This window comes from Tupaia chinensis, unplaced genomic scaffold, assembly GCF_000334495.1.
Source record: "Tupaia chinensis unplaced genomic scaffold, TupChi_1.0 Scaffold000154_1, whole genome shotgun sequence".
NCBI lineage: Eukaryota > Metazoa > Chordata > Mammalia > Scandentia > Tupaiidae > Tupaia > Tupaia belangeri.
The window spans coordinates 1,010,936-1,033,350 of NW_006159625.1; the positions used below are offsets into that span (position 1 = coordinate 1,010,936).

At 36.9% G+C, this 22,415-nt stretch overlaps 1 protein-coding gene across 1 annotated transcript in view; it reads right to left on the reverse strand.

Moving 5' to 3' along the window:
* The window catches only part of ZFPM2 (zinc finger protein, FOG family member 2), a 424,160-nt gene that overhangs the window by 377,157 nt on the left and 24,588 nt on the right, over positions 1-22,415 (reverse strand). The window contains exon 3 of the mRNA XM_006145582.3: positions 16,063-16,164. Within this exon, the coding sequence (XP_006145644.1) occupies positions 16,063-16,164 (102 nt within the window). The remainder of the gene's footprint in view (positions 1-16,062; positions 16,165-22,415) is intronic.

The window sequence follows — 22,415 nt, forward strand, 5'->3', positions numbered from 1 at the left end:
TTTTCACTTTTTGTCTTTCGCTCTCGGGGGAGGGGCTGCCCCCTAAAGAAAAAACCCCTAAAAAAAAAAAAAAAAAAGGAGAATCCAAACCACCTGTTGATCCCCAGGCTACACTTATATGTGGAGACAGAAACAAAGAGACCCAGCGGCTAGCTATTTATTTATTTGCTAGCTTGTTTAGAGAAAAATAAATCAGTATTTGGTTTTGCATCAATATATACCTCTCTCCTTTAGTTGTAAGGTTTTAGTACAGTACCACTGTTATTTTATTTATTTATTTATGTTTTTGGAGAGGTTTTTGCCATAGGGCACGTGCGCTCTCCAGACAGACAGAGACAGAGAGACAGAAAGCGAGAAACCACCCCCCAGGGGGGATGGCCACGCCGCAATCCCTTCTCCTCCATTCTCCTCTCGGGATCTTGGGCACACACGCACACGCACCCGGCATGAGTTTTAAGCCACCAGGTCCAGGACGCGAAACATGGTCGACTACGTAGGAGTCCAGCGACATAGCCGTTACATCAACTGCTGGTCCCGCCACTGTTATTTTAATAATAGTAATAATCAACCTGGAAAGTAATCATCCTTGGGCTGGATTGGTGGTGCAGCAGTAACACAATTAGCAGTTTTATGACCACAACAGTAATTTTAGATCATTTTTATTTTGATCATTTTAAAAAAATAACACTCTGGATAAAAATAGTTTAGCCCTCTGATTTACTAATTTTATCTTTATCAGGGCTTTTATTTGAATACTTTATAATTCAGAAAATGACTGTCATTAAGCCCAACTGGTAACTTTCTTGTATTATCTATATTTAATATTAATTGACCAAAGGGAATTAGGAGCATTATTGATCTCATGATCTCACAAACTTTTCAGCATGGTTGAAATATTTCATGCCTTTTTATGTCAAATAAATATGTCATCTTCATTTTACTATATTAAATGTCTGACATCTATTTGTTTTGATTTTACTCTTTGCTTTACAAAGTAAAGAATGAGTGGGAGGCCAACAGGTGAGTGGTGGCTAAGGCACTATATATTAATCATAAATTATTGGCATGAAATGCTAGCCTTAAGCTACATGAGTTCCTAAAATAATTTGCTTCCATTTTCTAGAGGAGAAAAATCTATTTTATATAAAATTAATTTTGCTACATAACTGTAATTATGAGTTTATATGAATGAATAATTTGGGCTTTTCAGAAATACCTCTGTGTTTTTATAATCAGTGCATTTTTTTCCTATAAACATAATTTGTCAAAAATGTGGAAAAAGTGCATTATATGTGGTTGAGTGCTTTATAAAAATCTCATTTATTTTTAAAATTTAATATTAAATGTAATAATAATTAAATGTTATAACAGAATAGTTAGAATATTTTTCACAGTGAAAAAGGTGCCTTTTCCTTATAAAGGTCCCTTATGTTCATACAACCAAAGATACATTTTTTCCTTGATTGCTTAGAGAATGGAAAATATATATACATGCACACCTGTGCACATGCATGTAACTTCCCAGAAAATGTGAATTATGAAAATCTATGCATGAATTTAAAAAATTTTTGTAACTAAGTAGACTCATACTTTAATTTTTTCCATGAACTCTTTTGAGTCTCTTCCACTCTTTCTTCGCCACTTTCAACCCATTTTTACAGCGAGCACACTTATTAATGTTACTTACACATTTCATTTTACCCAAATCTCTATTACCTTCTGATCAGACCTCTCAACAAGGGCTACTGCTTAGATGTCTAAAGCTAATCCCTAATTCACCCTCTATATTATGCTATGTGGCTTACACTTCCTTTCCCCTTTTCCACTTCTCTCTTCTCCACCTGTGGAAAGCTTCCATATCACTAAGTCAAGAGGCCTTAACTGGACTCCCAAAGCAGAGCAGATGCCTCTTTCTCCGGGCTTCCTACATATTCTTCTGTAACCTGCATATGCTCATTCATCAGCATAAGATAAAATTCTCCAATCTTATCTAAAGTAAACCTTTTCCTGCTTGAGACCTTCTTTTGACTCAATCCTCCAAATTCTCCAAAAATCTCAGAAAGGACGCCCCACTTCAAAATTCTAAGCAGATCATTTGGCTACTGAAGCCTTTGCTTTGTTTTCTATTCCTGGGTGTAACTACTAAAACCTTCCCTGCACAGGAAATGGATTCTCCTTATCTGTAAAGGTGGTATCAGCCAGGTTCAGGTCCCATACAACCTGCTGAGTGCCCTTCTCAGGCTTCAGAGTAACACTCACTTAATCCACACTCACATTTCAGTTCAGCTCTTTTTTTCCCAGAGCAGGACCAAGGGCATGGAAGCTGTTCTCATGGGTTTTCTGGAGTAGGAGAAAAGGGTGTGGGAAATAACTTTCTCTCTCCAGATGTAAAGCCTTATTGGCCAGTCCTGACTTTATTTGTCTTCCAGGATCTTCCCTTGGTTTCCTTTCCCTGCCAGTAAACCTTGTTATAGCCATCCCGATGAAGTTTGTTATGGACTAGATTGTATTTCCCCAAAATTCTTAGGTTGAAACCCTAATCCCCCATGTGATTAAGGTTAAATGAGGTAATAAGAATATGACACTCATCAAATAGAACTCTAGTCCTTTTGTTGTTGTTGTTTTTGGTTCTTGCCTTAGGGCATGTATGCTCACCAGAAAGAGAGACAGAGAAAGGGAAGAGAAATCACACCCAGGGGGGTATGGTCACACCACACTGTTGTCCTTTCTCCTCCATTCTCCTCCTGGGATTGTTAGCATATATGCACATGTGCCCAGCATGATTTTCGTCACCACGTCCAGGACTCATGCAGTCAGCCATGTGGGAGTCGAGTGCCTTAACCACCATGCCACCTGCTCTCCCAGGGCAGGTGGCTTTTTTTAAAAAAGGAAGATCTATCAGGAGTTTTCACACTCTAAGTGAAAAGCCAGGAAGGCCCAGGTGAGGACACATTGAAAATGCAACAGGTTACAACTAGAAAAAGAGGCCTTATCAGAAACTAACACTGTTGCTACCTTGATTTTGAACTTCCAGCCTCCAGACCCCTGAAGAAATAAATTTCTATGGTTTCAGCTTCCTAGTCTATGGAATGTTGTCTGTTTTGGCAGCCTGCTGACCAATACACACTCTAACTTTGGGGAAAAGTAGTTGGTTGATTTGTCATACAGAAAGTTTCTAAGTTACACATGCAAAGCAGCACCCCATCCCACACCAGAGCTCTGATATCCACAGGACAGAGTGCATTCATTGCCAAGTAACAAAAGATTCCCACACATAAGCTAAAAACCTTGGTTCCTATTTGCCTTATATATGCACAATTAACAAGGACCACTCAAGTAACTCCATTTATAACAAAAAAAAAATTTTTTTAAGATTAGTTCTGTTCTAGGGACAGCAGGTAGCATGTGGTTAAGGGCGCTGGATTCCCACATGGCCAACTGTGGTTTGAGTCTCGGACCTGGCGGCAGGCTTTCTTGCTTTCTTTCTCTCTGTCTTTCCCTCTCTGTCCCTCTTTGGTCAAATTAAAATAACTAAATAAATAAAGTAAAAGAAAATAATTTTTTTTAAAAAAAAAGAGTTGTCTTTAAAAAAAGATTAGTTCTGTTCAGTCACAGTTTTAAACTTTTACTTATACTTATCACTCTATTAAGTATCTGTTGCTTTAATCATATTACTATAGTGTTCTTACAAGAAAAGATACATCAGAAGTTCACACCCCCCTTATGAAAGGCTAAATATTTACATACTCAGTTCTCCCACTTTTATTCAATTTATAGGTAATAAAAATGCCCTTGACTCAGAAATTTGGTAATTTCCTTGGAAAACTTCTAATTTAAAGAAGAATATGCAGAAAGAATTGAAAGCAACACTGAAAAAAGAAGTTTCTATTCTTTTTTTTCTTGGCTTGCTTTTTTTCTTTTTATTGCTTTTCATAGAAAGTATGACTAAAAATAACATAAAATTAAATAATGCATTGTTTATTAAAAGCACATACTAAAAGTAATGCTGTCAAGCTCAGATATTCAATTTTCTTTTTAATTATCAGAGGACATGTGTACTCACCAGAGAGAAAGAAAGAGAAAGAAAAAATGGGTGTGGTCACATACAATCCCTTCTCCTCCATTACTCCTTCCTTTTGAGATTTTGGGCACACACATGTGCCTGGCATCTTTTTCAAACCACCAGGGCTGAGAATCAAACTTCGGCCACCGTGGTGAGATCCAGCTTCCTTTCCTACTACACTGCCAGTGATGCCCTCTATTCAATCATGTTTATATCTTCTGGCTTATAGTCTCCTTAATTCTATAAGAAACAAGACATTTCCCTCTTTATTAGCATATAGTTCATGTATTTGTCCCCTTTGCTTTAGTTTATATTATTAATGATATCTTCAAAAATGTGTCAATCTTGATTAATTAATATAAAAATAGTAATAGGGGAAAACAAAAATATCTGTTTAAATTCCCACCAATCAGGAAGGTTTGTGGCTATCTTTACAGGACAGTTGAAATATATGTTAGGCGTAATGTGAGCATTATGGGAGTCCTTCATAAAACAAAAAAGTGGTCTTAGATTCTTTGCATATTTATCCAAATGCAAACTTATGTTTAGCACCCAATATGTTCTTTTCCTTACTCCCTTGTATATGACAATGTACTAAACAAAAAAAAAAAAAAAAAGAAAAGAAAGAAAAAAAAATGAAAACATCCAGCACTTGTAATTTTGTTTTAGGTATACGTAAAATATGGCCCATAGGAATTCTGCCAAGAACAAGTCAGCTGTTATCTAGAAGCTCAGGCTCTTCCTGGGGAACCTTCCTATCAGATTTCTCCCAACTCTTCACCACCTCCAATAGCTGGGCCAAACACCAGATAGGCCATCAGAGACTCTGCTTTTCTATTCCACTTTCAGGAAAGTCAAAATTACAATTGAGTTTCTTAGCTGAACTTTTATCAAACTCTTCCTTTTTTTTTTTTTTTTTTTAAATTAGTGAATGAGCTGCAAGCTCCAAGCATGCCATAGGGCATGAGCACTGGCTGGAAAAGAAAGAGACAGAGACAGACAGGGAAAGTGAGAAATCACCCTCTAGGGAGATCGCTATGCTGGAATCCCTTCTCCATTCACCTCTTGGGATTTGGGGCACACACGCCCAGTGTGATTTTTCAAGCCACTAGGTCCAGGACTTGAACCACTAGGTCCAGGACTTGAACCATATGGAACTCCAGGTGCCTTGACCACCACACCATCTGCTGGGCCCAGGGGACAAGTTTATTAAGAAGACAAAGACATAATAATACTTAAAGTCCAAATGCACTCTTGAGGATACAACAACAGCAAAAACACAATTGACTGTTATCAGTTTGGATATTGGAAAGTAAGGGAAAGCAAAGCTCTAAGTAATATCAAATGTACAGTAGTAATAGATGGTCATCAAAGTTAACATATCAATTACATTTACAGTGATAAACCTCACCAAAAAAAAGTAAGCCAAAATTACTGAGAAATAAGTATTGAGATCATAAAATTTAGAAGAAATAAAATAAATTTAATATGAAAAGCCTTAATATATGTACAGTAGGGGCAGGAAATAAGAAACAACTTTAAAAATAATTTAGAAAATTTAAGGAATAGTACATTTAGAATAGTTTAATACAAAAACACAAATTTCTCTGAAAACATAAATTTCTAAATTTTGAAGTTCAGAAAATCCTTAAGCAGAAAGAAGAGGTAAATGGTAATGAATAATTTTATCAATGAATGATAGTTTCAAGAAGAGTGTGTGTGTGTGTGTGTGTGTGTGTGTGTATTTATAAATTCCTTCAGTCAGAGCAGCCTTTTCTTAATAGTTGTTTACAGTAGCTGAATCCAGTGCTTGCTTTTTCTTCTCACTCACATCTGCCACATTCTGGTTTTGAACACTAGAGCTCCATGAAATTGCTGTAATTAAAATCACCAGTACGGGGACCAGCAGTTAGCTGGTAATGGCTATGTCACTGGACTCCCAGGTAGCCGATCGCGGTTGGAGTCCCGGACCCGGTGGCTTAAACTCACGCCAGGCGCATGTGCGTGCGTGCCCAAGATCCCGAGAGGAGAATGGAGGAGAAGGGATGGCGGCGTAGCCATTCCCCCCGGGGAGGGGATGATTTCTCACTTTCTATCTCTCTGTCTCTCTCTCTCTTTCTGGCGAGCGCAGGTGCACTATAGCAAAATCACCAATACATGCACAACATTAAATTCAAGAAGTCTTAAAACTTCCATCTTTTTAGTACCATTTAACCCAGTCATCACATGCTCTTAAAAAAAAAAAAAATCAACTTCTTATGGTTTACCAAATGTTCTCTGGACACTCCTTACCAGTCTTACGAGTCAATTTCATCTACTCCCATGAATTCCACTGCCATGTGTACACTACTGACTCTCCAAATTATATCTCCTCACCAGATCTTTGCTCCAAGCTCCTAGACTTAATTACTAATGTTCTACTCAACAGCACCACCTCAGATGTCTCAGTTAAACTGAAAACTAAACTAAAAAATCCAACTCAGGGACCAGCAGTTAGCGTAATGGCTATGTCGCTGGAGTCTCATGTAGTTGACCGCGGTTCGAGTCCCAGACCCGGTGGCTTAAACTCATGCCAGGCGCATATGCGTGCGTGCCCAAGATCCCAAGAAGAGAACGGAGGAGAAGGGATTGCGGTGTGGCCATCCCCCGGGGGAGTGATTTCTCGCTTTCTGTCTCTCTGTCTGTCTCTGTCTGGCAAGCGCACGCACCCTGTAGCAAAAACCTCTCTCACACACACACACACAAATTCAACTCAGATCAGTCATGTTGGCACAGGCAGGAGGTGCACTCCTGCACAATGCCCAGCCATAGAGGAAGCCTCTAGTTTCATGCCTGGGGCTAACTGAACAAGCCATGTGCACCCAGGTGCACTGTGATCCTGGCTAGCTGCAATGCTGGGGAGAATCACAGGGTGAAGACCCTGTCAGGGTGCCCCTGACTCCAGAAATAAAAAAAAAAAAAAAATCCAGCTCATGCTGTTACACCCTGACTGTGCCTTTTCTTTGGTCTCCTTACCTCAGTGAATAGTATTAAAATACTCTCAGTTCACATATAATCACACTTTCAAATATAGAAAGTGCATTCTATAAGCCCTTTCAATTGTTGCTAAGATCACTGCACTCTCTACATAACAGTTATACTAGTTTATTATTTGAAAATTAATTAGTGTAAATATGAGCACATGACTTCTATGCATAGCATGTCTTCACGTTGGTCTTGGATTTAAATTCCATTAGAGTATTAAGAGCTACAGTGGTTTTGGGGCTACAGTGTTCTGAAGAATCAACCTTCTCATTTCATCAGCTTTTTCTGATACCACTCTCATGCTTGGCTTTCTAATCTTTAATCACAGTGGCCTTGAACTCACCTCTATCCCGTAACAAAGCCAGGAATATGCTGCATAGTCTGCCTAGGTTACTCTACTCCCATTCTTTTCTCCCCCAATTCCACTCTCTGTCCAACTAAAAATGCTTGTTTCCTCTTTCAGATCTCTATTTAAATTTTCTACCTTTATATACCTATCACTTAGACTAGTCTCTAAATACTATTCTGTTTGACAGGAATCGGATTCCTTACAGAAGAGTTTATTCCAGGTTTAAAGCAGAAAACTAACAAGATGAATCTAGAACTTTATTTTTTAAGTTTAGTTATTTATTTTCTCAAAAAGAAAGAGGGGGCACTCCCAACTGGGTCTTTCAGTCACGATCCACCCTGACTTAGCCTGGATCATGGGCACATGCACACATGCCCGGCATGTTCAGGGAGGGCCTGGGACATGCACTTAGAACCTTTCCCAATGAGTCATCTTGTATTACCTCTGAACCATGACCTGGAACCCAGTCCAAGACAATATCATACTAAAAAGCAAAGGAGCTATCAAAGCCATGCCTCTGTACTCATCTGCTAGGACCTCCATAACAAAGTATTACAAAGTGGGTGGCTTAATTAACAAAAATCTATCATCTCACGGTTCTGGAGTCTAGAAATCGAAGATCAATGTTTCAGCAAGGTTGGTTTTTCTTGAGAGCTGTGTGGGAAATCTGTTCATGACTCTCCACAAGCTTCCAGTGTTTCACTGGTCATCTTCGGAACTCTTCGGCTTGTGGAAGTATTAGTCTGATCTCCACCTTCATCTTTACAAAGCTTTCTCTTTGTATGTGTCTGTCTCAATTTTTTCCTTTCTTAAAAGACACTAGCTATATTAGATTATACATAATTACCCTAGCCAATATTACATCATCTTAAACAATTCGACCACCCTATTTCTAAATTATAATACATTGTAAGGTACTAGAGGGTTAGAACTTCAGCTTGTGAATGTTCTTAGGACAGAATTCATCCTGTTAACGACTTCAATCAATAAGTTTTACAGAGGAGTTGGTAGTCATACTTTAGTTAAGAAAGCTTTTAAATAGTTGATGAGTGAATTTTAAAATGGGGCAGAGTGTAGGGCTGAAAAGAAGGTGCTGTTACAAATTTCAGAGACCATGATATATTTGTAAAATTTGACCTTATACTCATTGTCCAGTGGTATTTGATGAAAAGGTCACTGCAAGGAAAAGTCCAAAGAAAATTAATCTCAAACTCATTATCCTTTAACTTCAATTTCTCAATTAAACTTGTGTAAATAAATTAGGTGTTTGCAAACTCTGAAACAAGCTGTTATCTAAATATCCTTAATTCCCATCCTTACATAGCTGAAGAAGTATAAATAATTAAGAATAATAATACTGAATGATATATTTATGCAGTTCTTTATGACTCAAAGAAGTCTGGACAACGATCTAAACCAGTTTTAAATTTTTTTCCCCTTTCTTTTGGTTGAGTTTAGTTGTGTCCTAATTCTGTATGAGAGTGGAAACTGGCATAAGGGAATAAGATAAAGAGAACTTTTTGACTATGTTCATGTGGCATTCTGTTCTACAAAGAGTAAGGCTTTCATCTTTTAATCCGATATCCACTTAACTACACTACAGAAGATTTATTTTTACCCCCTCTTGTCTCATAAAGGGCTCAAAAGTCTGTAGAAATTTTTGGCACTTCGTTATAACATTTTTCTGACCCTTTCCTCCATACACATACATGCGCACACACGCACACACACACATGCACACACACACACACACATGCATATACACACACACACTCTTCTCTGCCTCATTTTCATATGGACACAAAGCATTGGGATAAAATGAAGGTTCATTATAGTGGTACAGAGCTCTTATCTTCATCCGGCAAGAGTCATTTCCTTCCAAAGATTGAAATGCAAATGTGAAAATTAATGATAACTGCATTATCTGATAGCAGAGATAATACCAATTCACTGTCAGAGTAATACACAGTCATTCTACGATTTCCTCCGCTTCTCACAATATTCTTCTTACTGTCAGACTATATCTATGGTTAACTATGTTTCATAGGTGTCTGTTAATTTACTTCAAATGGCATTTCCCAGATCTTATATCTACCACATTTTCCCAATCAAAAAGGGAACGAAATCAGAACTGTAATCTTCAAGCCCTTCTTTGGACTAGTAAAGAGGGGGAAAAAAAAAGAAAAAAAAAAAAAAACCTGTATCATTAAGTGTGTGCTTCTATCTCAGTTGTCTTCTGGTTACCATTCTACTTTTGCAAAACACTCTCTTTCTTCCCAGTTTAAGGCACTAAGCAGAGTAGCCTGATCATCTGCATATATCTATCCATAATGTTTAACAGCAACCTGATGAAGCCATGCATTTATAGATTTCATGACCAATTTTTAGTCCAGATGCAACAAGTACATGTGTCTGATTTTATTCCACACGTTTATTTTTGAAAATGCATTTACATTAAAATTTCTCTAACTGAATCATGTTTTAAGTGAGGTAGAATAAAATATAATCTTGTGGTGATTTTTACACAGCCAAATAATTTTGCAAAATTAATTCACTGTACTAATGTTTAATGAGGACTTAACATATATAAGACATTGTAATGGCTACTATGGCACAAATGCCAAAATGATAGTGGGAGAAACATTAAGAACAATTTATTGTGCACTTAGGAAGCTCAGAGCCCACACTTTACATGTAAAATCTCATTAATGAGGTAGCTATTATTGGCCCCATTTTATAAACAAGGAAACTAAGGCTGTGGAGTGTTAATAGCTTGTTCAAAGTCACACAATGAATAAGTGGTCGAGCCAAGTTACAAATAGAGGAAATGCTTTTGGTCTTCTTCATATCACCCCAAAGTAATTTCCTTTGGATGGATACCTAGATTTTCATTTATCAATACAGCAGGAAGTTTTGATGTTCTGTAATATAAAATACATACAAAAATGTTTCCTAATTTTATTCTATTAATTCATCAAATAATCAATACAGTGTTTGATTTTCTACTTTACTTTTATTGAATAACTCAAAAGCTTAACATACAAGTACAAGCATCTACATAAATAAAAGTACATAGTTATTTGAAAAGTTTGTCAAACTATCTAAATAATTGCTTCCTCAAAATTTTGTATCTGTGTGTGTTTTCATTACTACACCTTAACATGTATACAAGTACTTATTTGTACATTTAAGTAACATGATAATTTCCTTTATTAGAGATCCTAGAAATTTTAATCTTAGCTGCTATTAGCCTGATGGTAAGATCTAGATTCATTCAATATTACGCTAGAGAAATCAAAGTACTCATTATTCCCAAGTGCAGAAAAGAAGCAACCCTGACTTAATAAGGTAATCCAGAGAGGTGGCATACTCAGGGTTGATGTAAGTAAGATAGGATGCTGAAGGTGCATATTCCACAAAGGCAGACAACAGATTTATAAGGAGTTTCCTGAATTTTCTCCCCCAAGTCTCCGTCTAGATCTAAGCATGTAAGTCAGCACTCTAGACGCTGGCCACAGAACGTGGCTCCAGAGGGACCAGCAGATGGCATAATGGTATTGTTGCTAGATCTCATACAGTCAACCCCGTCCAAGTCCTGGATCTTACAGCTTCAAACTCAGGCCAGGTGCATGTGTATGCATGCCTCAAATTCCAAGAGAAGGGAGAAGGGATTACAGCATGACAATCCTTCCAGGGGGTGATTTCTTGCTTGCTTTCTCTCCCTGTCTCTTTGGCAATCACATGTACCCAATAGCAAAAAATTCTTTAGAAAAAAAAAAATGTGGCTCAAGGTAGTTATTACTCCCATTTTAAAGACAAGAAAACCAAGGCTTGGCTGTTTAACATGCCAGAAACTACTCAGCCATAAATGTCAGCATGGAAATGGCAGACAAAGATCCTTCTGACTCTAAAATTTGTACACGTTCTCCTGTTACCATGGACGGATCTGCAAACAAGATCTGTCTGACTCTAAAGTTTGTACATTTTCTTTTGCAGTTTAGAGCATGGTTGACTTTGTGGGCTAAGAGGCAATAAATTACTGCTACAGTGACCTAAATACAATACATGAATAAGTAAGGAAGGCTACAGGAAAGATCAACATCAAAACAGGAGCGTGTGGAGAGCATCTTGGTACACCTTTAGACTTTTACCTAGCACTTTTCACAATTAGTGTATAATAAATGCGTGACATATGTATTGCATAATTAAATGTGTTAAGAATATTGGTAACCTGAAGAACTCAGGGGGGGGGTGATAAAATATGAAACTTGTGAGGGTGATGAAAGAAAAGTATTTACTTAAAAAAAAGACAAATGATATAAGTAAAATATAGGCAAATACAGATTAAAAAATAAAAGTAAATAGTAAGTAATATATGAATTAGATTCTAAGCAAGGAAGTATATAGGGTAAGTTTTCAAAAAGCAAAAAAGAACAATGAAACTTAAAAATAGACGTGTGAAATACTAAAATAATGAGATAATGAGTTTTATAATGGCCTGAACCTTATAAGCTTAGTGTGCATCTAGCTACACAAACTGTGAAAGACTCACAGGCACTTGAGAATATTTAAGTAAGAGTCACGAACACCTAAATATTAAAGAATTTTGCCACAAAATGTTTACATATAAGATAATTTCCTAAAGATTGTTTAGATTCCACCTAATTACAAGAGCTAACAAAGGTGTGAGCAACTGAGATTACAGACTGTACCTTTTAGTTGAATAACAAAAACATTTTTGTGCTGTGTAATTTGCATTTTATAAAAATAGAACATTTCAGACAGCAGTTGATTCATTATTGAATTCAGCCATCAGAAAGGTTGTAGAGTCGTCTTCAATCAAACTCTTTAAAAATAAGATAAACCCTGATCCATCTTAAACGATGTCAGCTCTGTTTCTCAAATTTCTTAGAAAATTTCCTCATCCTCTGATTCAGTTCTATTTTTAGAGGAAAAGTGTCTCTCTTGGGGTGACTGTCAGGACTGGGTAGAAGGGCCTTAAAATTAGTTCTTGAAATTACACCTGGCTCATTATCTCATGTCTCAACCAATAATTGGTGGTTAAATTGAAAACTAATGGTTGGTATTACAAAATTATACCCTTTATTATATGGAATATAATACTGGGCAATAAAAGCTCAGCACATTTTTAAAAAGTTCTGCTTCAAAATTAACAATTCTAAAACCACTACAATGAATGTAGACATTTTATATATATGAACTGACTAAATTGTCTAAGAGCTGTTCATTGTATTGTCTATAGTTTACAAAACCAGATACAGGCACAAAGAGATTAAACAATTGGCCCCAAATCTCCCAGCTAGCCAGGAGCAAAAGCAGAGTGTGAACCTATCGCCCTTGGAATCCCAAGTCCATTTCTATCATGTTTGGAAACTGTCACTAAAAGCCAGACAACTTTCTCTCTTTAATACAGTTGGAAAGTGCGAGCACTGTTTTGTGAATAACAAAAATTTGGGGAAAAATACTAAAATAATTTTTATATATATATATTTTAGACAAATTTTTGCTATAGGGTACGTGCACTCAATAGAGAGAGAGACAGAAAGTGAGAAATCACCCCCAAATGGGATGGCCACACCGCAATCTCTTCTCCTCCATTCTCCTCTCTGGATCTTGAGCACGCACACATGTGTGCCTGGCGTGATGCTTAAACCACCAGGTTCAGGATTCGAATCATGAACGACTACGTGGGAGTCCAGTGATGTAACCATTACACCATCTGCTGGTGCCAGTTATTACTATTTATGCAATAGCAGAAGTATAAAAGTACCTCCCTTACTTTCTTCTGAATCTCTTGATGGAAGTAAATTAATAAATATTCTACTTTGAAGTGTAATAAATATCCAAAATATATTCTTTTGTTATGAATCAAATTCATTCATTCAGGAGGTATCAAAATAAAAGACCCATTTTATATATCTGTTAAATGCCTATAATAAAAAATATAGTGTTTTTTTTTTCTTTTTAAATAATTATTTATTTAATTTTATTTATTCACTCATTTATTTTAATTTGACCAGAGAGAGACACAGAGGAGGAAAGGGAGAGGGAAAGTGAGAAAGGAAGCCACCAGATCCGGGACTCGAACCGTAGTCGGCCATGTGAGAGTGTCCAGCACCTTAACCACCACACCACCTGCTGGTCCCAAAAATATGGTGTTTTTTGTTGTTTGTTTTTGCTATAGGGCACGTGTGCTCGTCAGAGAGACAGAGAGAGAAAGAGAGACCGAAAGTGAGAAATCACCCCCTAGGGAGGATGGCCACGCCGCAATCCCTTCTTTTCCATTCTCCTCTTGGTATACTGGGCATGCATGCACATGTGCGTGAGTTTAAGCCACCAGGCCCGGGATGCGAACCACAGTGGAGTACATAGGAGTTCAGTGACATAGCCATTACGCTAACTGCTGGTCCCAAAAATATGTTATTGATACAAAGAAATAATTTTCTTATAGGTAGAATGCCTTAGAGAGACATACATTTTCTCTTTAAAGTTTTGACATATCTACAGATGTCCCACAAAAGAGTATATTTTCATCACTATAGACTAAATGAAAATTACATTAAATAAAATACATAAATTTAACTAAAAGTTGATGTCATCTTAATGTCAGCATCATTCTCTATTTTAATCTCCCCTTCCTCTTTTATTTTTACCCAGTAATGAAATCTTATTTTTGGAAAAGCTTCTTGAAACAAGTAGCACTGGATGTTCAGAATATATTTACTCTTTCGCTATCACCTAACTTAGTCACTTACTCCCAAGTTAGTAGGGCAGTTGTGGACCCCAAACAGAAACAAGGAGGAAAATCTGTCCCTAACAAATATTCCCCATAGTGAGAGCAAACCAGAATGTACCTTTTTGCATGCAATCATATCTCAAAGGCCATCTAATATAATTTTAAATGTAAAAACTCCTCTAAATAGGATATACGCACTAAATTCCATGAAGAAAGGACTGTGCAATATAAAGTTCATTCGTTCTCTTTAAGTTAAATGTAACATCCATGACAAAAGGGATATTTTCCAAATATTTTTCACCTTTTTTTTTTTTGTAATTTGCCAAAGGGTATATATACGCTTGCAGAAGAAAAACAGAGACAGAGAAAGTGAGAAAGCAACCCCTATGGGGAATGATCACACCCTAACTCTTCTCTATTTCTCCCTCCTTTTGAGATCTTGGGCACATGGATACACATGCATCTGGCATGTTTTTCAACATGCCAGGTCTAGAACTTGAACTGTGAGGTCAGTCATGTGGGATTCAGATGCCTTAACCAGAACATGGGCTGACATTATCATTATTATTATTATTATTTTATCAGAGGAATCCTTCCCCAAATTGAAAAGACAGAAGTATTGTGCAATAAAGTGAAAATTTCTTTGAAATTCTTAAAATCCGACATTATGGTACTTTAACTATAATAATTTTGATCCAAAATCTTGTATAACACCATGCCATAGTATACAGAATACAAACATGTGTATCATGAATAACATTAGAAATGACATCATAATAATCAGATAGACTATATCTTCATTTTTGTTTGCATTATATTTTCCAGCTGCTGGTTTCAGAAAATTACCACTGGAGTTCCTCTCTTCTTCACGCATAGCAGAGTGCAATTTGCAAAGTCATGCAAGGATGAAAATGTGATTGAAATATAGGGATCTTTCTTAATGAAAAATGTTACTGCTTTGGAAATTATGGCAGAAACTATTTCAAAACTTGCATATAACCTTAACCCCTATGACATAATAGTCTTCATTTATAAATATATTGTCAATTGTAAATTACATGGAACCAAATATAAAGTTTTTTTTAACTACAGAGTTTTCATAAATGTTTTATACATATATATATATATATATAATTTCTGGTTTTCTTGAAATAATTGTATACCAGGATCTTTAAAATCAAGTTTAATTTTATTAATTAAAATGAAAGTGCTAGCAAAACCTCGAATCAAATTGGGGGCAGCATCTTTGAATATTCTCTAAACTTCTAAATATATATAAAGATCTTTTCAAAATATTCAGGTGTAATCCAAGACTCACAACATGACTAAACTGAAAATGATAGCTTTAAAATAATGCCCAATTTAATTTGAATATAGTTTAAAGATCCTCTGTTCAAAGAAAAAGTAATAAATAATGGTTAATTTTATATGTGTATGAAAGAAAAGAACACTTCAAGCACAAGTAATATTACAATTCGGTTTTTGTAGTTTTTTTTTAAACAAAATATAAAGATCTTTTCAAAATAACGATCTTTATATATAAACTCCCACATAACCAGCAAACACAAAAACATTTTCTTCTTCACTCTAGACACACATGTGTGCATGTTCAAAATCTCAAGAGGAGAATGGAGGAGAAGGGACTACAGCATCGTCACCCCCAAGGGGGTGCTTTCTTATTGCCCCTCTCCCTATCTCTCTCAATGAGCACACAAGCCCTAGAGCAAAGAAACAAACCAAAAAAAAAACATTTTTTTCTTAAATCAGTTTTAAGAGATTATAAAAGTTTCTCAAGCTATACTATGTGGGAAAAAATGTAAATTCCTGATTGTATCAACAGAGGGTTGACCTTTAATTTTTTTGTCCTACCTGGTCCATCCCAGTCTTCTGTTTCAACTCCAGGTTGCCCTGGTTTCTCTGACTGTGTATCCCCATCTGATTCTGCTGTCTCCTGAACTCCTTCGTCATCACCTGGAAAACAACAACACAAGAGAGAAAGAAAAATGATCAATTTCCTCTATTTGACATTCAAATCTGTGTAGGGGATATCTTTATCATATGTCTAATTATTATTTTCTTATAGTGTCATACTAACAAATGTCCATAATTAATCATCTTGCTATCTATTGTGAGTTCATAATCAAATAAATCATCCTTAGCTATCAATAAAGAGTGATCTGCTCCACTGCCTGGTGGTTAAGATAGCTGGATCCCACATGGTCAACTGCAGGTTCAAGTCCTGGAACTAGCAGCTTGAGAAACATGCCAGACACATGAGCCATGTGTGCTCAAAATCCTGAAAGGAGGAGACATGAGGAGAAAGGACTACAGAGTGACTATTCCTCATTGGGGGTGCTTTCTCCTCTCCTTCTCTCTGCTTTTCTGCCTCTCTCTGGTGCTCACATGACCTCTAGCAAAAGATAAATTAAAAATAAATAAATAAATTTAAGTACTACAAAGAACATTTCCATATGAATTTTGAGGTTATGAATATTATATACGAGAATAAAAAATGGCAATATATAATTTTTCCAGTTTTTTCATTACAGAAAATTGTAACTGTTTTATTTTAAAATTATGATTTAAAAAAAATTTCTCTCACTGGAGAAAGAGGGTAAGAGAGGAAGTGAGAAAGCACCCTCCATGCAAAAAAGTCACATCTCGGTCCCTTCTCCCCCAGCTTTCCTTCATTTTGAGATTTTTGGTACATACTCAAATGCACTCAGTGTATTTCCCAAGCCTCTAGGTCCAGGACTCAAGCTCACTAGCTGGCCATGTGGGGATCCAGACCTAAGCTTTAACCACCATATAACAAGCTACTCCCAAGATTTTTTTGAAGGCAAGATTTTTTACAAATTTTTATAAAGCCAAAATAAGGTAGAAAAAATTAAATATCATAGGGTAAGACAAATTTATGCTTTTGGTTGAATTTAAATTATTTTGAGGAGTTTAATTTTTCTTGTCTTACACCTGCTAAATGTCGGTCTAATTTCTCTTAAAAGTGAGACATATATAGGCTATAATTAAACAATTAGCATATGAGATAAACTAGTGACTCAAGTCTTCACAATTCAATAGGCTCGATGATAAAACTACACTTTGGTTGAATAAGGGGAGCTAGGTTTCCACATTTTTATGTCTTTTTTTCCACATAAGAAAGAATGAATACACAATGTTTTAAGCAAGAATATAGTTATGGCACAGGAAAAATAATAATGTTATCACATTTAAAGTAAAAAGTATAATTTATGAATACCTTCATTTTAAGTGATAATGTAACAAAGTACATGCTGTTTTAGAGGAAAGTAACTTACTTTAACGTGGCACATACATAAAAACATTTAAAAATACCCAGTTATAAATGTTAATAGAGATCAAAAAACAGAATTACAAGGAAATGGGAAGACAGAAATATAAAAATATTAAAACCGTGGCAAATACACATTGAATCTAATAATGAGAACATTATAAAATTAAATTGCTTGCCCATCTAGCTTTTTCTTAAGTATTCAGTAACTATTTTCCACATAGTTGCCCAAATCTTTAATAGTTCTTAAATCTTTATATGATTACACACAAAAAATACATCAAGTTTTTAAAAACTTTGAACTTAATTAAAAAAAGCAAAATCTTTAAGAAATTATCATTAAGTAACTGAAAAAAGCAAAATCTTTAAGAAATTATCATTACCATAAGTAACATGAATGTGATGTTAACATGAATTTTAGACTTTCAACTTCATAAGTTTTATATTCATTTCCATAAATAGCTTCATAAAAATGAATTACTTAGACAACTGGAATAAAGGTAAGGAAAAGAGAGTGTAGAAATTCAGTGACAGCCCATGAATCCAATTTGCTTAATGGAGGAACACTGTTTTGGTGGGTAATAAGAAAAAGACACACAGGGTGAACTTCATAGCTTCAGCAGTTGATTGTTGTGCATTGGGAGATGGATCCCACGTGGCAGACCATGGTTTGAGTCCTAGACCTGACAGCTTAAAAAATATCCTGAGCATGTGTGACTGCATGCTCCAAGTCCTGACTGAAGTGTAAAAAGGAGGAAAAAAGATTGTGACATGACCATGCCCCACAGGGGTTGCCATCTCTCTCTCTCTTTGTCTCTCGCCCTGGCAAGTACATGGACTCTCTGGCAATCTAAAAAAAAAAAAAAGAAAAAGACATAAATCACACCCCTGAACCTCATGTCTGGAATTGAAAGTTCTTTGGAAGCTTAGTTCTCTCTTCCTTTCAGAATGAGCAGAATTAACACCAATGAAAATCTCTTAGAAAATATTTATTGAGTATCTATCACATGTAAAGAACTTAATAAAGTACAGTAGAATACTAACAGAAAAATGCAGTTACATTTTGATAATAAAGAAATCATTAGGGAGAATCAGTTCACAAATAAGTGTGAGACAAAGTTCAAGTACCATAAGGAAACTATAAGTGTCCAATACTAAGAGTTTTAATCTTCTGTACTCTTTTCTGTAGGCCACATAGAACACAGATGAATCAACCTATCATCTTACAGAGAGCAGGGAATGAGTTCTGTCCTCATTTCTCAGACCCAGGCAGGAATGATCCCAGCCTGCACACACAAGTAGGCCCATTGGCCTTTAATATTTTGAAATACTGCTGGCCCTGAACTAACCAAGTACCCCCTCACAGCATGACTTGGCTGTTGTGGTCCTTTTTAGCTTCTTTCCATCTCCCCTGGTCTAGAAACTAAAGGGTAAGGGTCTGCTTAGCAGGAAGTTTATGACCTCTGCTCTCACTGCTAAGATCTTACACTGTACCAGTGGTTAAATACATCGGATGGCATCCCTGAACACATGTAAGTTGTGAATAAATGTTATGAGTTTCAAGTTTAACTAGATCCTGTTAGCTCTGGGAGGGAACCCTGATGTCTCCAATGAGCTCCACAGTCCTCGTTTGCCCTTTCCCACAGGCCTCAGTCTACTCTCCTCCCTTGCCCTGCTCTGTGAGCCACAGAATCTGACCTCTACTGACTATCACTGGGGCTCTCTTGTCCTGATTTCAGTTTGAGTTCAGCCAATGGAATCACTGATAGCATATCAGAGGATCAGAGGGCAGGAAGAGAAAGGACAAGTACTTGTCCCCCAGTCTCCTTTCCTTTCTGATGGTGTCCAGTTGCTGGCAGTGGCTGCACTGTGCAGTCAGAGCTCCTGTTCAGTGGCCTCCTCTTGCTTCTCCCAGGTCCTGCATCAATATCCCCTCTAGTGCCTCTTGAGACCAGAAGCACTAAAGTTTCCCACTGTTGTGACTCCTTGGATGCTGTTCATTCCCTGTTGTTTACTTTAACCCTGCCCACAGCTTGGACGCTGTCCCTTCACTAACCCCCCTTTAGTTAGCCCTACGGACCAGGTTATCAGGTTTCTGATGGGGCCTTTACTGATTCCCTTTACTCTCTTTCTTTCCAAGCTTCTCAAACTATCTTCATGATTTTGGGTCAGTCACCACTGTTGCAATATTTTGCATGATACTTTTTAAAAATTGATTCTTCATAAGATTAAAAGAAATTTAAAAGACCAAAACTTATTAAAAAAAGAAAGAAAGAAATGTTTAAAAACAAAAACTTACCACTGACATAAGTGGAAAATCAGAAAATCATGCCAAACATAGAAAGTAATTGGGGCCAGTAGGTTGTATGGCAGTGGTTAAGGGGCTGGAATGCCACATCGCCAAACATGGTCCAGTCCTGAAATGGTGACCTGAGAATAATGCCAGACAGGCATGTATGTGTACCCAAAATCCTGAAAGGAGAAACGAGGAGAAAGAACTGCAGTATGGTCATCCCCACTGGAGGGCGATTTCTCACTTTCCTTCTCACTGTCTCTCTTTGATAAGTGTACATGCCCTATGGCAAAAATCTTAAAAAAAAAATGAAAATAGAAAGTAACTATAAAATTCTATTTAATAAAAATAAGGTACTATTATTAAATTCTAGTTACTATGTCTATTTGGGCTCTGAGTCTCCGGCTTTATCACTTTGCATTAGAAAGGAAGAGTAGAGAGAGAGTAAGTAGAAAGAGGAGTACTTAAATAATAGTGATTTGAAGCTGAGTATTCATTGATATGCAAAAAAAAGTAAGAAACTTGAAAACTCTTCCTTCCTATCGAGTCAATGCTATTTAATGAACTATCAGCGTACAACCTTAATCGTCTTGGGTACCACCAGGATACCTGATCCAACTTTGGGACAAATTGACCTTTTCCATGTTATTTTTCATGGGGACCAGAATCACACCAGAATCTACCACTTAGATGAGTGACTTCGTGATGGAATTCTTACAGACTGAATGGAGTTTAATTCTGGGTGCTAATTCAGGACATTGGAACTTTTCTCCACAATAGTAAAGAGTACAGAATGCAACATTTCTTTTTCAGATATTGACAGTATCCATTCCTTCCAAGTGCTCTTCTCATTCCTTACAAATTGTGGAACATAAGGATTTGACCAACTGAATGGCGTTTAATTCTGGGTGCTAATACAGGACATTGGAACTTTTCTCCACAAAGAGTACAGAATGCAACATTTCTTTTTCAGATATTGACAGTATCCATTCCTTCCAAGTGCTCTTCTCATTCCTTACAAATTGTGGAACATAAGGATTTGACCACCAGAGGGGCTCTGAAGATCATCTAACCCAACAAGTTAGTCCAATTTACTATACAGAAAATTGATCACTGATAGGGTCAGGAATTTATCCATGGTCTTATAAATACAATGTTAATTTCTGCAAAAAGCACCTCCCTCAAATCTCATACTAAAGCAATAAACAATTCCCACTCATCACAGGACTGACGGACTGAGGTAGTTTCATGTATATTGAAAGGGGTTATGGGACAGCATGGGGAGCTCATGAGGCCACCAAAAACCACAGTCTGTACAAAGTTAGAAATTAAATGTAGCCTCTTAACTGCCAGTCTAACATTCTTCCTCAATATGCCTTCTTCTTTCTCTCCCTTTCCCAGTTGAGGAGAGAAGCATGAATAATAATTATTAATATCACCTGAATAATAATCTCCAAGAGATCCATTAATAGGTAAGCATGAGGGAATGCTGCTTAAAATAACATGTGTAAAAGCACAGGGGACAGACTGTACAATTCTGAACAGAATCACTTATAGAATTTACACTATTTTTTGGTGGTAGTGTTTTAGTTTTATTTGTTTATTCATTTATTAATTTTTTCAGGTTTTTTTTTTTTGAGAGGATTTTGCTATAGGGCGCGTGTGTGAGAAATCACCCCACCCCTCCATCCCACCCCCCCGGGGGAAATTGCCACGCCGCAATCCCTTCTCCTCCATTCTCCTCTCAGAATCTTGGGCACACACACTCATGCCTGACATGAGTTTAAGCCGCCGGGTCTGGGATTTGAACTGCGGTCGACTACATGGTAGTCCAGCGATATAACTACTATGCCATCTGCTGGTAACAACTTTTTCAGTTTTTGCCATAGGGTGCTTGCGTTAGCCAGAGAGAGTCGGTGAGAGGGAAAGTGAGAAATCACAGCCACACCACAATCCCTTCTCCATTCTCCTTGGGATTTTCAGTCTGCATGCACATGTACTGGAGAGATTTTTAAGCTGCTGTTTGGTCGGCCATGAGGGAGTAAAACACCTTAGCCACCATGCCACCTGCTGGCCCCACAGAAGTTAAGTTTTAAATTCTGTTATTAACGATATCATCCTTATGTTCACACAAAGGAGTATAACTTTCTATTTTTTTAGAGAGAGAGATTTTTCCTATAGGGAGTGTGTACTCGCTGGAGAGACAGAAAGCGAGCAATCTCTCCCCAAGGGGATGATCACATTACAATCCCTTTTTCTCCATTCTCCTCTAGGGATCTTAGGTGTGTATGTACATATGCCTGGTGTAGGTTTTAAGGCAATGGGTACAGGACTCAAACTGCTGTTGACAACATGGGAGTCCTGCGATGTAACCATGTTGCCATCTGCTGGTCCCAGGAGTAAATCTTCTTGCATTTTTTCATGATTACATTTAATTGTTGGAAACCTGGTGCCCTGAAAAAATCCAATCAATTGTGAAAATTTATGATGGGTGTTTTTGAAGATATAATGAGAAATATTAAAAAGAGAAAAAGGGGGCCAGCAGGTGGCATGGTGGTTACAGTGCTGGACTCTCATATGGTGGACCGCAGTTTGAGTCCTGGACCCAGCTACATGTGTGCC